General features: G+C 34.6%; 3 protein-coding genes across 7 annotated transcripts; all 3 read left to right on the top strand.

Moving 5' to 3' along the window:
- The first annotated feature begins 870 nt into the window (after positions 1–870).
- On the top strand, positions 871–2,282 carry LOC132298587 (ethylene-responsive transcription factor CRF5-like). Its single transcript, XM_059794988.1, has one exon. The coding sequence runs from the start codon at positions 1,060–1,062 to the stop codon at positions 2,050–2,052; it is 993 nt and encodes a 330-aa protein (XP_059650971.1). The 5' UTR covers positions 871–1,059; the 3' UTR covers positions 2,053–2,282.
- Positions 2,283–6,572: 4,290 nt separating this feature from the next.
- On the top strand, positions 6,573–7,698 carry LOC132298586 (uncharacterized). Of its 2 annotated transcripts, none has more exons than XM_059794986.1 (2): positions 6,573–7,012; positions 7,100–7,698. In XM_059794986.1, the coding sequence occupies exons 1-2, from the start codon at positions 6,791–6,793 to the stop codon at positions 7,586–7,588; spliced, it is 711 nt and encodes a 236-aa protein (XP_059650969.1). In that variant the 5' UTR covers positions 6,573–6,790; the 3' UTR covers positions 7,589–7,698. The 2 variants fall into 2 exon arrangements, with proteins under 2 accessions (XP_059650969.1, XP_059650970.1); XM_059794987.1 differs by having other exon boundaries at positions 6,574–7,012; positions 7,118–7,698.
- A 1,194-nt stretch (positions 7,699–8,892) lies between these two features.
- On the top strand, positions 8,893–16,819 carry LOC132298933 (mitochondrial carrier protein MTM1-like). Of its 4 annotated transcripts, none has more exons than XM_059795308.1 (11): positions 8,893–9,518; positions 10,035–10,109; positions 10,864–10,989; positions 11,806–11,865; positions 12,002–12,172; positions 12,758–12,857; positions 13,607–13,698; positions 13,870–14,019; positions 15,104–15,159; positions 15,562–15,621; positions 16,082–16,223. In XM_059795308.1, exons 1-10 carry the CDS (start codon positions 9,282–9,284, stop codon positions 15,587–15,589), a joined length of 1,095 nt encoding a protein of 364 aa, XP_059651291.1. In that variant the 5' UTR covers positions 8,893–9,281; the 3' UTR covers positions 15,590–15,621; positions 16,082–16,223. The 4 variants fall into 4 exon arrangements, with proteins under 4 accessions (XP_059651291.1, XP_059651290.1, XP_059651289.1 ...); XM_059795307.1 differs by having other exon boundaries at positions 8,894–9,518; positions 15,101–15,159; XM_059795306.1 differs by lacking the exon at positions 15,562–15,621 and having other exon boundaries at positions 8,894–9,518; positions 16,082–16,819.
- The last annotated feature ends 250 nt before the right edge of the window (positions 16,820–17,069 follow it).

Here is a 17,069-nt window from a genome sequence, read left to right as displayed (position 1 = left end):
GTACACGGTACAAATTACTTCCTTTAAAGTCAATTCATAATATTGTGAAAAACGGGTGTGAGAAATGCATGTCAGACTATGTTGGTTACTTTTTGTGTACAATGAAAATAAACAAATATTTTAAATGAATGTTTATCTGTCAGAATTGGTCAAATCTAATCAATTTAAAATATGTGGTATATATGACAATACATTAAAAATTATCCTGCAATACACTAATGGAATAAATATGTGGTATATATGACAATACATTAAAAATTATCCTATAATTTCATATCCAATACAACTTGGAGCGCAAGTATCAACAAATAAGTCAGTACCCAACAAACGTAACTCACAGACAGAGTCAACTCAGAAAATATATAAGAGTATATGGTTACTTTTTGGTTACAAGGAAAATAAATAAATATTTTACATGAATGTTTATCCGTCAAAATTGGTCAAATCTAATCAATTTAACTAATGGAATAAATATGTGGTATATATGACAGTACTTTAAAAATTATCCTATAATTTCATATCCAATAGAACTTGGAGCGCAAGTATGAACAAATAAATTCAGTACATAACAAACGTAACCCACCAACAGAGTCAACTCAGCAAATATATCTATTTCTTTAAGTCAGTAGTTGGTAATTACTACTAGTGTGTGTGTATATATATATATATATATATATATATATCTAAGAGAAGATGAATCATTTTAAGGCAAGTGAATGGCTAGGATTGATTTGTAACTCCCAAAAAAAGCTGGAAGAGGTTTCGTTGCTTGTTTGACAAGAAAATATAATTAGGTATTTTAGTAATTAGAAATTAACAAATTGAGATTCCTCCCTATAAAATTGTGATTGTTAACATTTCATCTTTCTCTCAGCTCAAAACTCTCCTTTCACCTTCCTCTTCTCTCTCTACTCTCTCATTTCTTCTACTCTCTCCACTCTCTCTCTCTCTAAAGTTTCAGCCTCTTAGTTATTCAGAAATTTTAGTCTCTCTATTCCGTTTCTAAAATAGTAATTACTACTACGTCGTATTTATGTGAGTAACAAAAACGTTTTGGGAATGAATTTAAACAATTCATCTCGAATCAAATACAAAGACCACCGGAAAGTTATCAAAATGCCTCGTATTGTTCGTGTTTTCGTCGCCGACGGCGATGCCACGGATTCATCCAGCGATGAAGAGGATAATACTAGGATAGTGAAGAAGCATGTTATTGAGATCAAAATTCAAACTTGTTGCAACAAAACAGAAAACAAAAATCGCAGTGGAGGTGTGAAGAAGATCAGGCCGGACCGTCCTAAGAGACCAACCAAGCAGTGTTTGGCAAATGGCGGCAAAAAGTTTCGCGGCGTTCGGCAGAGGCCGTGGGGGAAATGGGCGGCGGAGATTCGAGATCCGTCGCGGCGAGCTAGGGTTTGGTTAGGCACCTTCAACACTGCTGAAGAGGCCGCTTTGGTTTATGACAAGGCTGCGATTCGAATACGAGGACCGGACGCTCTCACAAACTTCATCAAACCTCCGATCATACCTTCATTACCGGAAATTCATGTAGAATCAGTTTCCGGTTATGATTCCGAGAAGCAGTCTCCGACCTCTGTTCTTCGGATTGCTCCTACTGAAAAACTAGAGACTGTAAAACCGAAACCTCCGGCCAAAGTTTCATTGCCGGAGATTGATGTAGCCCCAATTTCTGACTGCGATTCCGAGGAATCGTCCCCAATTTCTGTTCTTCCGATTGATTTTGCTGAAAAAACAGAGTCGGTTAAAGAAACAGAGATAAAAAAGGATTTCGAAATAGAAACGGAGATAAAAAAGGATTTCGAAACAGAGATAAAAAAGGATTGGAAATCGTTTGAACAAGTTACGGAAGATAAGATTTTTTCAGATGACTGTTGGCCGTTGGATACATGTTTGTGGAATGAACCTTTTGATTTCCGGTCTCCAATATTGCCAATATTGCCGATTGCGTTGGACGAAGTTTGCTGCGATGCTTTGGTGAATTTAGATGGAGATTTGAGTTCTTGTAAATGGGATGTAGAAGATTTCTTTTAAAATATTATGTTATTCAAGTGGTTCTGGGGAAAGAATTTAGGTACATGTATATATATATTTTTTTTAGCTTTTCAGAGTTTTAATCCTAAACTCCTTTTGATCATGTGCGTACAAGTTAAAGAATTTCGTAGCATTATGTATTTGAGGAAAATGATAGAAGTCGTACAAGTCATTTTGAAAAATATGAAAATTTTGTAGCATTTTGAAATGGTAAAAAGATAGAAGTCCCGATTCCTCTGAGAGAGATTGGACATTATAACATTACTCTTTTGTTTTTATTATTTATTAAAAAATGTCAAAAATTGTAGCGATGATAGAATTCTCAATTTCTCCTGACAGAATTGATTCGACATTGTAACATTACTCTTGTGTTTCTATATATCAAAGTGTATGTTTTTAAAAAATAATAGAAGACCGGATTTATTTGGGAGAAGGGAGAGTTTACTATCTCTGGCGTTGTAGCATTACTAGTATGCTTTTATGTGCCCAAGTATGGACCACTGTATTCATGCGGGTCGATTTTGCCAACTCAAAGACAGGCCACACCAAAGCAATTATAAATATTTTTAACATATAGATCTAGAATTTATGCGAATCCTCGTACTAAAATAGAAAGTTGGACCAAACTATTTATTGATGCAACCACCACTAAAGTACACCAACTCCAACAAATGAGTTTAACTGTGAAGTTCTTTTTGGGGGTCCGAGTCTGAATCTTTCAATTATGACTTTTTTATTCTAGAGAGTTTGAAATTTAGTGGCTTCGTTACTTTTCAGTTAGTTAAATCAATAATTTATTTATGAATTTGTTAGATGGGGGTGAGATTTTCTTGTCACGTTTTAAGGAACATAGGGCGTGCCACAAAAGTCATATGATGCATATGATGACGACTTGGCAGAATTTCATCCGTTTAGTCTTTCAAAACCTTTCTGCTGTCTAGAATGAGACACATCTTTGCATGCTTTTCTTATTTTTATGGTAGATTATCTCTAACAAATTTCTTTTCTATAATTTTAATTTTCTTTTAATAAGACCATTAAATCTTACTAACGAACAAAATTACTAATGTTTTTATTCATTAATAAGATTTTGTGAATGTAGTTATGCCACGTTTGACGTCACTTCAGTGATTGTCTAAAAAAAAATTAAAAAACAAAGAATGACCAACATTCGGTTGATATTGGAAATCCAACTCAGCAAAAGCAAAATCGATCAGCCTTCAACCTCGATCTGACTAGGCCACAAACTGTCGATTGAAGGATCTTGAATCTCGATCCGACCAGGATACAAACTGTTGATCAACTCCGATCAGGTCAAATTGTGGATTGACGGGTCTTGAATCTCGATCCAATCAGGCCACAAAATGTCGATCAACGGGCCTTGAAACTCGATCCGTCCAAGCCACATCATGTCCAAGATAATGAACAACGAAGAGTAATGAAAGGATTCTTTAAGGCCAGTGGGAATAAGAAAAAGACTTTTACAACTACCCTCTGTTTAGGTCATTCAAGGAGATACGTATACCTAGCAACAAAATTGAAAAAATAGGGATTAGGGCATTATGATCTATAAATGAACATGAACCTTGACTCATATTATCCGGAGACCCAACATATACAACCTGAATGACTTAGGGCTATAAAGAGGTGGCAAAGGCACAAGGGATAAGAACACAAAGAATTTGGCCTCTGTCAACACTCCAAACTTCGTCTTCTCTATCATCAGTGTTTTAGTCCTCAAATTGGACCAGTTTTCACTTCCTTAATCCACTCTTTTGTATTTCTCATATTGTTTTAATGGTATTTTTTAGATATTTTTACCTTTAGCTTGACTCGAAAATAGGTACAGACTTCTATAGATTTATAAAAGTAATGGTAGATATCCTTTGTAAAATTACTTTTTGCCCCTTGAAACTCTTAATTTGTACAATTTTAATTTTCATTGTTTGACCAATAAATTAACTTGTAAATTGAAATTTAACTTTTCTTTTTTATTTTTAGAAATTTTAAATTTTGATTATTGCTCCTTTATTTTACTGTATACAATAGGAGAAAAGGTCATAGTTATGCTATATTTGTGGCCTTTTGAGTAGCACAAAGCATAACAACCAGTCAAAAGAGAGATTAGATATTCGTTTCGATTATGGGTTCATATAGCCACGAGAGATCGTCCCCACAAAGTCACAAAGTCAGAAACATCAAACATGTAAGAGTTAAACATAAGATGTAGATGTAGATATAAAATTGTTAAAAATTAGTCGATATAATAATGAATGATACTTAGGTGTAATGATTAATTTGATATTTTTTAAAATTCCAAACAAAATAGTAGCATTTAACAGCTATAATAATGGTTAGTAAAAAATATTTAATGTAGAGTATTTAATAAGATTTATTTTGTTTTTTAAAAAATTAAAAAATTTCTTACATTTTTAGAATAGTATAAATAAATAAATAAATATATATATATATAGTAAGATATAGAAGTATAGATGGATTATATATCATATTAATTGTGTCAACAAATATATGGGTATACATTATAGAAAACTTAAATAATAATTTAATTGGATTGGTTTGTGTCCACCACAGTTTGACAAGTGATTCCATTTCACTGTTTGGAGATATTATTTTCTGAGCTTTAATTGAATAGCATTCTATTTAATCACTTCTTATTCTTTCTCACTTCTTTGTGGTTACAATAAAATTCATAACATGTATATATATATATATATATATATATATATAATTCTAGAAACACATAAAATACAAGATGATAATTTAAACACAAACTTCAACAAAAAATTTGATTTAGTCTTCTAACATGCTGGTCCTTTTTCATCACTATATATATATATATATATATATATATATATTTTATCGGCGAGGAACTTACTCACCCCCTCTTTTATAAAATTACTTTTTTGCTCCTCTAAACTTGTTTTAATTTGTAAAAAATTTAATTTAATTTTCATTGTTTGACTAATAAATTAACTTGTAAATTGAAATTTAACTTTTCTTTTTATTTTTAGAATTTTTAAAAATGGATTATCGCTCCTTTATTTTCTAGAACTGTATAAACTAGAAGAAAAAGTCTTAGTTATGCCATATTTGTGGCCTTTTGAGTAGCCCAAAGCAGAACAACCAGTCAGTCAAAAGAAAGATTAGATCTTCCTTTTGATTATGGGTCAGTTCATATAGGCACCAGAGAACGTCCCCACAAAGTCAGAAACATCAAACATGTAGGGTCTTCACTGCAAGTAGACTTGCTCCTGCACTCACCCAACCCAGCTAATCCGTGACCTTAAGGCCCAGGTTGGCTCACCGACTTGGACCAACAACTAGGGCCACGTTTAAAAGCCCAGGTTCGAATCTGAGAACCTGAGGATTTATTATTATTATTATTATTTTTTTGCATTTCAAAAGAAATTTACTCATCCATTTATCTCTACTGGGATTAGAATCCTCAAATTCTCATTTGAAAGGTTAAAGAAATACTACTAGACTACAGTCTTTGGTGAGTGGTTGAATTTATTTTAACGACATTTGTGATTCTTAATCCAGATGAATTTGAACCCTCACAGGTGAACGAAATAAATAATTGCTGTAGTTAGTTGGGCATGGAGATATAGGGCCAACTTTATTTACTCAATTTATACCAATCCTTGCAAACCTGTCCGGATTTGGAGTTTATTTGTATTTCAATCATTTGGACAGAGTTCGGGACTTGGTAATCTTGCTTGCGATGGAGAAATAGCACAAACTTCATTTACTCAGATTTGTAGCATGTTCTGAACATGTAGGACCTATGAGGTTGTTGATGAGATCTTTGGCTGACCATTTTAGTTGCTATGGGACCCCAAAATCTATTCTCTTTTCTGATTCCCAACCACCATATGAGTCATAGACAGAAAGGTATAAAATCTAGTTGTCATAAATCATACAAATATATTAATGGTGTTTCCACTTTGATTGCATTAGTATTCAGAAGAAAGAAGAGAATAAAGAAGAATTAGATTCCTCATAACTGAGTTTGTTTTGATCACAAACCAAATTAAGCTACCCTCTTATTCATATACAAATATAAAAGGGCTTATTTATATACCAATATAAAAATGTTACTTCAGTGCACGAGACTCATGCGTTGCGGAATCTGGGAGGATCATATGTAAGCAATCTTAATCCGTATGCGAAGAGGTTGTAAGGCTGCATAGATCTGATACTAAGTACTCAACATGATGCAATCGAATGTATGGTGTTCCAATTTTTGCAATTTGGAAGAACCATGATGTTCATAACAGCTATGCAAAGCTATCAAACATATAATTAGGTCATTGTCTGTGTTGCAAAAACAATTGTACAAAACTGATGGCTAGTGGTGAGACACAACTTTGATAGTACTACCTCTTAACACAAATGAGTGCATGTGATGAGAATGAGGTTGTGGGGCAGTGAACAGCTAAGATTCACAGTAACAAATAAAACTTCCCTTTAAAGCAAGCCCACATAAAAGAGAAAGAGACCAAAATGATTAATTTATATGAATACCATAACAAAAGGGCAGGCTTGCCTTCTGTTCCAAATGGTATCAAGATTTCAACCACAACAAAGATAAAGATAAAGCTGGGAAGATCTGAAAAATAATTAAAGAGTAGGAATGAGCTAGAAAAACTAAAGCAAAAGCACAAAAGCTATAATATAAGTGGCTTTTCTGATTGGTGGGCATTGTTTTGCTTTGATGGAGTTGAGTACAAACCTGCAAATTCTCACTGAGAGAGCATGGGCTTTGCATGACAAGATCAGTGATATAATACACCAGGACAGCATCAGCTTCTGCACATTGTGTTCACAGCACGGTCGCAATTGTGAAATTGAAGAAACCCCACAAGAGGAGAGGGATAGATTGATTACCATTAGAGATTCACTCAAAGATGTTGAGAACATGCTTGTGTTTTTACAGGTATTCATTTGTCCCCTCAACATTATATTCTTCATTTTCTGTCCACTTAATTGCAAATGGATATGATTTACTGTTTCATAATTTTAGTATCTATTGCATGTACAGAAGTTGAAGTCATGGCAGATGAAAGATCAGTATGCAGCACTTGCACATTTGGAGGAAACCAGATTAATCTTGATGGAAAGGGTCACACAATACCGGGGACGAGCACACAGCGTAATTGAAGAGTTGAATGCATACTTTGGTGATGGAAGAACTGCTTTTAATTGGAATTTGCAGATGCAAAGGGAGAAAAAGAACGATTTATTGGGAAATGATAGAATTTCTACTTCTCTTTTCAGCTGCATTAGGAGTTTGATCAATCCATGGAATTGGCACAGCATGGCCAGAACTGCCATAAAGTTGATTGTGATTGCAAGCATTTCCTCAACTATTAAATTTAATCAAACCAGGCAAGAAAATGGCGAAGAGCGTAGAAAAATTATTTCAATTGTGGATTCAACAATGGGAGGAAAACAGGATTTTTTATTCACTGCTCCAAACAGTGCTTTAGATGTCTCCTATGGAAGGGGATGATTAGTTTACTACTTGTCTTGAGAAATTAAATGTCTGTCTATGGAAGGTTTTTTCTTCTATATTTGTATTTTGTACACACCACAAATACAAGATTTGAAATGCTAACTATACATGTGAAGAGTGGTGGAGGTTTATGCCTTGTGAGTTTGTCTTTAGAATTTGGATGAAAGTTATGTTGCAACAAGAAGTTGGTACTACCTTACAAAAGCTAATATCTGCTGCCCAATATTGTAATTTTTCCAACTCTCCAAGACTCCATACAAGATGAAACTTAATGATTGAAGTGTGTGTGTGTGTTTTTTTTTTTTTTAGCATTAATCAGCAGAAGAAAAAAGAATAGGAGACAACATTACCCTAAGAAGCTCTAGAATCCAATGAACCAAATCAAAGAACCAACAGAGCAAGAATATCAGCATTTATTGACCAACAGAGCAACAACATCATATAACATATGCTCTAAGAAACACAGATCATAGCTTCTTGCCAAAATTACAACCATTTTCAAAATCAGATAGCATAAGATAACAGTCTTTTAGCCCAAGGGTATCTTGTGGGGCGCCAATACAGGACCGTGTTAGATTCCATGCCTTTGGAGCGTAAACGGCACTGTTTTGGTGCACAGATCCCCTCCACATAAGAGGAGATCCTAAGATTTGCCTATAGGACTGATTAGATAACCTTTAGCATCAATAAGTACATTATTTCTACTCTACCCTGCAAATGTTAACCCAACAAAATATGCCAATCCTAGACATCAAAAGGAAAAAAAAGACTTTCATTGTAGGCTAACAGAAGAAATGACAAAAAACTTTTCTCTATGTGTACAGTTGCTTTCCACAAAATTACATCAAATTACAATTCCAAAACGAATATTTTTTGTGAACAAAAGTGATTCTTGGTTTAATAGAATCGAATAGTTTATAGAAGAATCGAATGAGCCAAAAGAAAGAACTTCCTCTTCACATTAACATGAAGAACAAAATATTTAAACAATCAAGTGACTTGAATATGTAAGTTCTTAAAATTTTTACATACCAGAAAAAGGAAAAAAAGAAAAAAGAGACAGACCTTGTACAGAACCATTTGTCTTCCACTGCTTTTGGGCCAAAAAAAAATCCAGGCTTTTGAAGCAGAAACCCAAAAAGGAATTGGGCCTACTAAATTGTAAGCTTCACAGAAGTTCATAGCTTGAACGATCAGCTGGTCTGCTGATTAGTGCTGGCATATGTTACGTGGATCATGCACATCCATATCTCTCTATAATATATTAGAGCATATACGTGTATATATCTATATAAGCAGTTTATATGTATACAGTATACATGTCTGGTTCTAAGAATCTCCTAGTATTTGGCGCCCTTAATTCCACGCCACGAATCAAGTTCTCTTCTCTCCCATGCAAATGAAGTGAAAAGTGAAAAAGCCCTAGAAAAAGGCCAATCTCTCTCTCACACACACACGCACGCTATCACACACCATATCAATCCATAACCGTCTGTTCTTTCTTCAAACTGCTCCACACCTTCTGAATTGTGAACCTAACCTATTCATCAAATTCATTCTCACTATTCCTAATTCTATAAGCTTAACAAAGCATCAAACATAACCGATTCTTCAAACAGAGATTTAATTTTAAAGTGCTAATCTCGGTTTATATATATGGCGAGAGAGTTTTAGAGAGAGAAAGAGGGGAATGGTGAGCTCGCGGCAGGGTCGTCCGTCATGGTTGAGTGCAGCAGCTTCAAGAGTTGAAAACGCTTCGCCTGTGTCCGAGACGAAATTGAAAGGGGGCAGCGACGACTCTCCAACCCAATCTCATCATTCTAAGGCTTCATCGGATTTCAAATTGGGTTTCGGAGAGAGGGCATTTTCTGCCGCTGGTGCTGCGATTCTCTCGGCGGTCCTTGTTAATCCTCTCGATGTTGCCAAGGTATTTATTTCTTTCTCCATTTTTTCAAATTTTGTATGCAATTTGGATGTTTGTGGAAAATACCAATTTTTTTGATATGTTCATAATTTGAAGATGTTTGTATGCAATTTGAGTTAATTTTAGGATCTGTCAATTAGTTTATATGTTTATCATGGAATGTAATTTACTTTGATTTGTAATGATTAGTCCAATTCTTCATCTTCTCGGAATGGTAATTTAATGTCCTGTTTTTGTTCTTATTATCTGCTTTCGTTCTTAGTATTTGATTGGAATATCTTTACAAGAAATCACTAATGAAATTCAGTTGAATCCTTCATGGTTGCCTCTGACAAATTTTTTATTTATTTTTAGAATCTTATAATTCCCAAGTGATTGGAGAAGGCTTTATTTTGTTGTTGTAGTACTAGTAGTGGAATTCTCGAGATATAAATTGTCTAGTTTATTGTGTACTACTAAAACTGCTTCAAGATAATGGAATTCTAATGGATTTGAATAATTTTTGTGCTTCTTTTTCAGACAAGGTTGCAAGCACAGGCTGTTGGCGTTCCTTATAGCAGTTTATGTGGTACGGCATGTTTTGAAACAAACACGGTATGTTTACAGTAGTTCTGTAACTTGCGTCTGGATTCTTTATTTGAATATATATATATATATATATATAAATATATTAGTTATAGGGTACTTCTAATGCTATTTCTGATTGATTATTCTGTTGATTTCTTGGAAGAAATGTAAGGTACTGGAAGACATACATTACTAGTAGTTTAATGCAGTCCACCCACTCGGATATAACATTTTACCTAGGAAACATTTTGCCATTACCACATGATCTATTCCAAAACAATTTAACTATAAGTGGACCACCTACACTGGATTCAATCTTCAATATAGAGATTTAGGTCTCGAAGTCTAATTTGCCATTGTTGTTTAAAATTGTATCATTCAACTTCTATACAATGACTAGATAGTAGATACTGCATAAGGCCCAAATTTCAATTCTACCAGAATTCATGAACTTTATTATTGTAATGTATAATTGTCGCCATCTTTCTTAAATTTTCTTGATCAATATGTCATTTTCCTCCCTACAATGTTAGTTTATTGGTTAGGTAATCCCCACTCGCATGTGCTCATACATGCCTTTAGTATTTGTCCTTCATGTTTTATCTTTTAATGTTCTCTCGATTTGTCTGTTTTATTGGTTTCCTACTATGATTATTGTTTATCGTGCGTGCACAAGGTCATTTATGGGCATGGCTGGACAGAATGATTTAGAAAAGTGGAGTTTGTTTTATACCTTTTGCTTAGTTCCATGATTAATTTGTGCATCGGAATTGTGTTTTAGATGCTTCCAGATATGAGATGTTGTCCACACAGAACTGCAGTTTTTGGTACTGAACCAGCAGTAAGCTTTTCAAACTGTTCTCGATATAAAGGCACGCTGGATGTCTTCGACAAAGTAATACGTCAGGTTGGTCAATTAATATAGCTAGATTCTTCTATTCACGAGATGCTAGGATTGCAAAATAACTTGATGCTTAAAGAGCCCATTGACCACTGTGACTTACTTTCTATCTAGAACCATATGAGAAATTCACAAATGAGTTTTTTTTGGGGATGCTGCTTATTAACATCTACTTCAATACAATTAGATATCTATTAAATATTGCCATCAATGTTAAATTTCTAAGAGACAGGAAAGGTTTGTGGAAAGTTGATTTTGCAATCTAAGTTTTATTGCTCTGAGTCACATTCTTATGGCATGTTTCATTTTCATCAAATTCAAACCTAGAGGAACTGTTTCAGACATATTAAAGGTAGATCAAAATATAAGGAATATATAAAACTGAATTCTATTATATCTTATACATATGGAACTGATTTGATGTTTCAGATGGAGTGACCTTGTAAAACCACACTGCACTAGATGGACAAGTAGATGAACTGAAAATTGAAAAGTGCATAGATGTCATGGCTGTTAATGCATGAAGCATCCAGTGATATTTTTATTTCACATCATTATGTTGGGTACTTGAAAGGCTTAGCCCAAGAGATATCTCCTCCTCCTTCAAATGGAAGGTTGGGGATTCGAGTCTCCAGTGGGACAAGCCAGCATGTGTGATTTACCTACCCCGCCCCACCACCCCCAAAAAAAAAAAAATTCCATTTCAATAACGGGAAGATGGGCCTCATTTTTTAAATTACTATCTGTCGTTACGGAAGTTATTGCATGTGTATGTATATAACGTTACTGTTATCCTGTATTTAACTAGAGGGAATTGTGCAGGAAGGATTTACAAAACTCTGGAGGGGCACAAATGCAAGTTTAGCGTTGGCCGTGCCAACAGTAAGTCTCTTTTCTGTCCATTACTTGATCTTGTAGAGTTTTAGCCAACCCATAGAGGGGATACAAAAATTGTTTTTACAGTTTCTAAATGAGGGTTTTATTGATGCTTATATTTATGGAAAAAATAATCAACCAGGTGGGGATCTACTTGCCTTGTTATGACATTTTCCGCAACTGGATGGAAGAATTCACATCCCAGAATACTCCAAAATTGACACCATATGTTCCCTTAGTTGCCGGCTCAGTGGCACGCTCATTGGCTTGTATCACATGTTATCCTGTTGAACTTGCAAGAACTCGGATGCAGGTATTACATGTATTCAATCTTTTGACTTGTACTACAATGATAGTAGATATTGGATCATGTAACATATCTCGGTTGTTTATTCTTGATAAGTCTTTCTCTTCCGCATCAAATTTGTTTAATGTATTCACTTTAAAGTCTCTGGGGTATAACAACGTTATACATATTCTGTTGTTGGACATCTCTTATAAATCTAGAACCTGATGTGTAGGTAATTCAGTGTGTCTGAAAATGATTGTATTTTCACAACGATGTGAAAAATGAGAATCAGAAACATAGTTATGCTTGGGGAAGCAAATACATGTGATATCAGTTGAATGGGTGACTTTGTCACTCTCTTGGTAAAAATATTTGTTTGTATCAACTCTTCTAGTTAAACTAGAAATTTGCACAAGTTTTTTTATTTAGATTTATATTTGTATTTATACCTGATATGTAAGGTAGGACTTCTAAATTTTGGATGAAGTTGGTTCGGACATTTGGTACTTGCATTCTTACTTGAGTACATTCCGAGCAAGAACCATATTGTTGGATAACCAGCTTGTAGGTAATTTATTGATTCTGATTGCAAAGTCTTCTTAATTATAGGCATTTAAAGAGATTCAAACTGGTGAGAAACCTCCAGGAGTATGGAAGACGTTGTCGGGGGTCATCTCCCCAGTTAGAAGCACAAACAACCTTCAAAATTGTAAGTTGCCTGGTTAATATTTCTAGGTTTGTCCACTCAAAGGCACACATGCATGACCTAACTGATTGTTATTTATTAATGAGTGTACTTTGGGTTGTCTAATTGATTGGCCTTGTTTCTTCCCTTTGTTCCCAATATATTTCCAATGTACGGCCCCTTTATTCTTTATTAATAACTTATATTCTTTATCAGAATCTTCTGAAATGAGAAGCAATGCGGATTTAATGAAAAGCTAGTTGGATTGCTAACACTACCTATGATTTGCAAAATAGTGTCAATTTTGGAAGACCCATTATCCTCATGAGATCCATGCATAGCTTCCAATGGCAACAGTATGCGGAGGTCTAGAATTTATAAAGTCTGTCTTGCAGCTGATATTTTATCATTTTTATATTTGTTTAGATCCTTCCCTGTCCTTTGCTGCTCATGTTTGGGAATTTTTTTTTATTTTAATTCTTTCTTTTTTATCCTTAACTGCTCAGAATATGGTGTTAAATCTACATTTTGTTAAGTAGTAGCTTTTGTTTCAAAGTACACAAGTAAAGACACCATTTTCATCAAGTCTGCTGCTTCTAACATTTTCTCATTTATTTTCTTGTACTTTCTCGGAAACATGTTTGTTCCTTTCTTATTATTATTAATATTTTTTCTTCCTGTTTTCCTAGTCCTACTCATTGATTATGGTTACTTATCTTCTCTCTGACTTTTAGCGATTTAACAAGTTTTAAATTACATATTTCTTATGGCAGTACAAAGCTACCGCATCTTGTGGACCGGCCTTGGAGCACAACTTGTTCGTGACGTCCCATTCTCTGCAATCTGCTGGTCAACCCTTGAGCCGGTGAGATTTCATCTCTACTAAAGCAGTTCTAGTGATAGATTGTGGTTTTCCATTATTTTACTAAAAAAGGTCAAAGGGTCATTACTCAATGTAGTCCTTGTTAAATCCTATTATTTATACTCAAGCAAAAATATCCAACTCTATATGGATCTTGTTTGCTCCTTTTTGTAGGTCAGGAGAAGAATTTTACGTTGGGTGGGTGATGAAACAAGCGCAGCCAATGTCGTCGGTGCAAACTTCTGTGCTGGATTTTTTGCAGGAATCACTGCAGCAGCTGCAACATGTCCTTTAGATGTTGCGAAAACTCGGCGGCAAATTGAGGTTGTTTCTCTGAGCCATGCTTCACTAAAACATCTATATCGGCTGAGTTTTGCATAATTTAATATTATGAATTTAAACATTTAAAAAAAAAAAAATTTATATCCTGGCAAACTATGGGGAGGGGGGGACTCGAACACGGGCACACCCGCTAGGGAAATATATGAAGGAATAAGAAGAATGATATAAATAGGGGAAAAAAAAAAAATGGGTACAATAAAAAATGAATTATGTAATGTAATGAAATTCCCACTCAGATGTGGAATATTGAGGTGATTTCTGAGAGCTTATATTCAACGAGTGGCCCTCTACATTTTTCCACTATGTGCATACCATCTTGCAATTTTGAGCCTTTTTGCAAAATATTGAACCTAACTTGGTTACCAAAGAGGAATATTGTTGAAGCTATCTGTCAACCTGAGAGCATTCTATGGTATATGACATAGGGGTAAAGGATCTAACAATTGTTGTTTCCAGTATGACACATCATGTGCCTTAGAAGAATATTGTTATCACCATGTGCATCTATATACCAATTTTTTTTGGTGAAAATGCTAGAGATCTATGAGGGCAAACTTTCCATGAGCCAACCAATTTCACGTGCTCTATTTGCACAGCTGCAAGTCGTGGAATCAGTCATGGTTCCCAAGGCACAGCAGATTTTCCATACATGAATTCTTCTTGCAGCAAGTATAGTATTGAAGGCAAAAGGAGCCCATATTTTTGATACCTTTGTTATCATTATCTGGAAATGAGTCTTGACTCTTGAGTAATTTGTATTGAATATCTGACAGATTCCAATATTATTCACTGTATGTTTCTTTATATTTATCAAGGAATCCATTAGAACACTGACATCTATTGTATAATTCTATTCTTCTAATGTGAATATCGATCCCTATCAATAATAAAGATTGAGAAACTAGAAATGCTAATTGGGTAAGACATAGGTGGAATTAGCACCCAACAAGGAATTGTTATAATAATTAGACACGTAGAAATTGACTGGATTGACTTGCAAAAGTTATTAGTTGGTTATTTATACCTTCTGGTTCTTAATATGTTGTTCCTTTTGTAATTTTAGAAGGACCCAGCCCGAGCATTGAAGATGACCACAAAACAGACCTTGATCGAAATTTGGAGGTATGTAGAACCTGTTCAAATTGTTATTTGTACTATTTATCAGTTGCTGGTAAGGCTTTGGTCACTTAACATGTTGGTTGTGTTCGAACCATAGGCCTTTGCAAAAGTGGAGTACCACTTCCAAAAAAAAAAAAAAAATTTTAAGATTTCTTTATGAGGATTATTGTTTAATGGACCTCCTTGGAGGGTCCTGTCTACTGAACCTGCTGGTATATCAGGTAGGTACCAAATAGCACACATTATCTAGTGATACGGTTTGAGTAGGGTGGAAATCGCTTCATGCATTTATGACCAAGGTTTAGATTTGCAATTAACCAAATCTTCCTGACACCCTGCATTAGAGGGACCAAATTGGGTACGTGGCTTTGGGCATTAAATTTTGTATCCTTGTTCTGACTTCAGGGACACTCCCGGATATATCAGTATATGAACTACCTGTCCTACAAAAAATCTCTTGCCAGTGTGAGTTCTCTGTTCTCGTGGCATATGATTGTTTCAAAGCATAATTATCTTGTGGAAACTCCATGTTAAGATCATGCACTACTAGAATGAACTTTGAGGCATGAGTCTTCGCCTCATTTTTGTAATTGCCCATCTTAGTGGTGCAGTCATTAGTTTCACCAGTCATTAGTTTCATCCTTACTTTGAAGCAGATTTGATATTATATGTTAGAAACTTATGACTCCATTGGTGAAATAGTCTCTCCCCCCAAAAAGCATGTTTTTTTTTTTCACCAACTATGAATCTCATGAATGAACGCGGTTGGCTTGCTCAACTCTTTTCGATATTATATTTGTCTTTTGGGCTACTGTTTGAGAAATGGCATTAAGACTTGTAATTCCCACATCACTACAATCATTGGTAGCCAAAGTCATTAATTTATCTGTTGTGCTTGTGTGGTTTGCTAATACTGACTCGACAGGGATGGAGGAATAAAAGGGCTCTTTACAGGAGTTGTTCCCCGTGTTGGTCGTGCTGGCCCTTCGGTCGGGATTGTTGTCTCCTTTTATGAAGTCGTCAAGTACGCCATACATTACAGAAACTCAAAACAATGATAAAAACAGAAGATGATCATCACAGTTGGAAATCTCGTGCCCTGCGCAGCACTCTGGGGAAAACTATTTTTTGGACAATTGTGAATATCAACAATCTCAAAGATAGACAGACATACCATTTTGCAGTTCCTATTCAGCAAAATTTGGATTCACAAGGCCAAAGTCGGCATATTGCCTCAGTTCAGATATTTGAAGACACTAAATCATTGCAATTCAATCCGGGTCCGCACCGCCAATCTGATTCGGTTGCTGAGATTAAATTTAAGTTTTCACGACAGATGACCAGAAATCTAGAAACTACCCCCCTGATAAATAGAAATCAAACCCAAGTATTTTTTACTTTGTTTTTGTCATTGCATACTTAACAACATGCATGTGGTTTTCTTGGCTCTAATGTTATGGCTTCGTTTGGTTAGGTGGAATCAACTAGAAAAGAAAAGAAAGAGAAAATTTTAAAATTTTTTTGGAGTTTGGATAGAAGGAAAAAGAAAAGAAAGAGAAAATTTGGTTTCCCACATCTGTCTATTTGTCCCCAAAAATTTTCACGAAAATATTATTTTCCCGTGAGAGGAGTCCATTTTATTTGACTTTCATATTTTATCTAACTAACTTGTTTGTATTTGTTGTTGGGTAACTTTTTCTTTTGTGACTTTGTAAGTTTTCAACGACTATTTTTATGAAGCAATAATTTTCTTTCTTTCAATAAAATAGGATAGGTGCATCTTTTTTAATGTAATCCATGTATGGTTCAAAAATAAAGGAAAAAAAATATTAATATTTAGTTGAGTCTCTGCTCTCTAATTATGTGTAATTCAACTTTTAAAAATTAGTTGCCTTATTTTATTATAATTTTTT

The sequence above is a fragment of the Cornus florida genome, unplaced genomic scaffold (genome assembly GCF_030987335.1).
Source record: "Cornus florida cultivar Cherokee Brave unplaced genomic scaffold, ASM3098733v1 CherokeeBrave_3.0.0_Hap2_Chr03, whole genome shotgun sequence".
NCBI lineage: Eukaryota > Viridiplantae > Streptophyta > Magnoliopsida > Cornales > Cornaceae > Cornus > Cornus florida.
This window is presented reverse-complemented; position numbering and strand designations above follow the sequence as displayed.

Excerpts from the sequence above, each read along its gene's own strand:
- LOC132298586 (XM_059794986.1), top strand. The coding sequence starts at position 6,791 with ATGGAGTTGAGTACAAACCTGCAAATTCTCACTGAGAGAGCATGGGCT. Across the intron at positions 7,013-7,099 it reads ACATGCTTGTGTTTTTACAG|TATCTATTGCATGTACAGAA; the intron begins GTATTCATTTGT and ends TCATAATTTTAG.
- LOC132298587 (XM_059794988.1), top strand. The coding sequence starts at position 1,060 with ATGAATTTAAACAATTCATCTCGAATCAAATACAAAGACCACCGGAAA.
- LOC132298933 (XM_059795305.1), top strand. The coding sequence starts at position 9,282 with ATGGTGAGCTCGCGGCAGGGTCGTCCGTCATGGTTGAGTGCAGCAGCT. Across the intron at positions 10,110-10,863 it reads CATGTTTTGAAACAAACACG|ATGCTTCCAGATATGAGATG; the intron begins GTATGTTTACAG and ends ATTGTGTTTTAG. Across the intron at positions 10,990-11,805 it reads TCGACAAAGTAATACGTCAG|GAAGGATTTACAAAACTCTG; the intron begins GTTGGTCAATTA and ends GGAATTGTGCAG.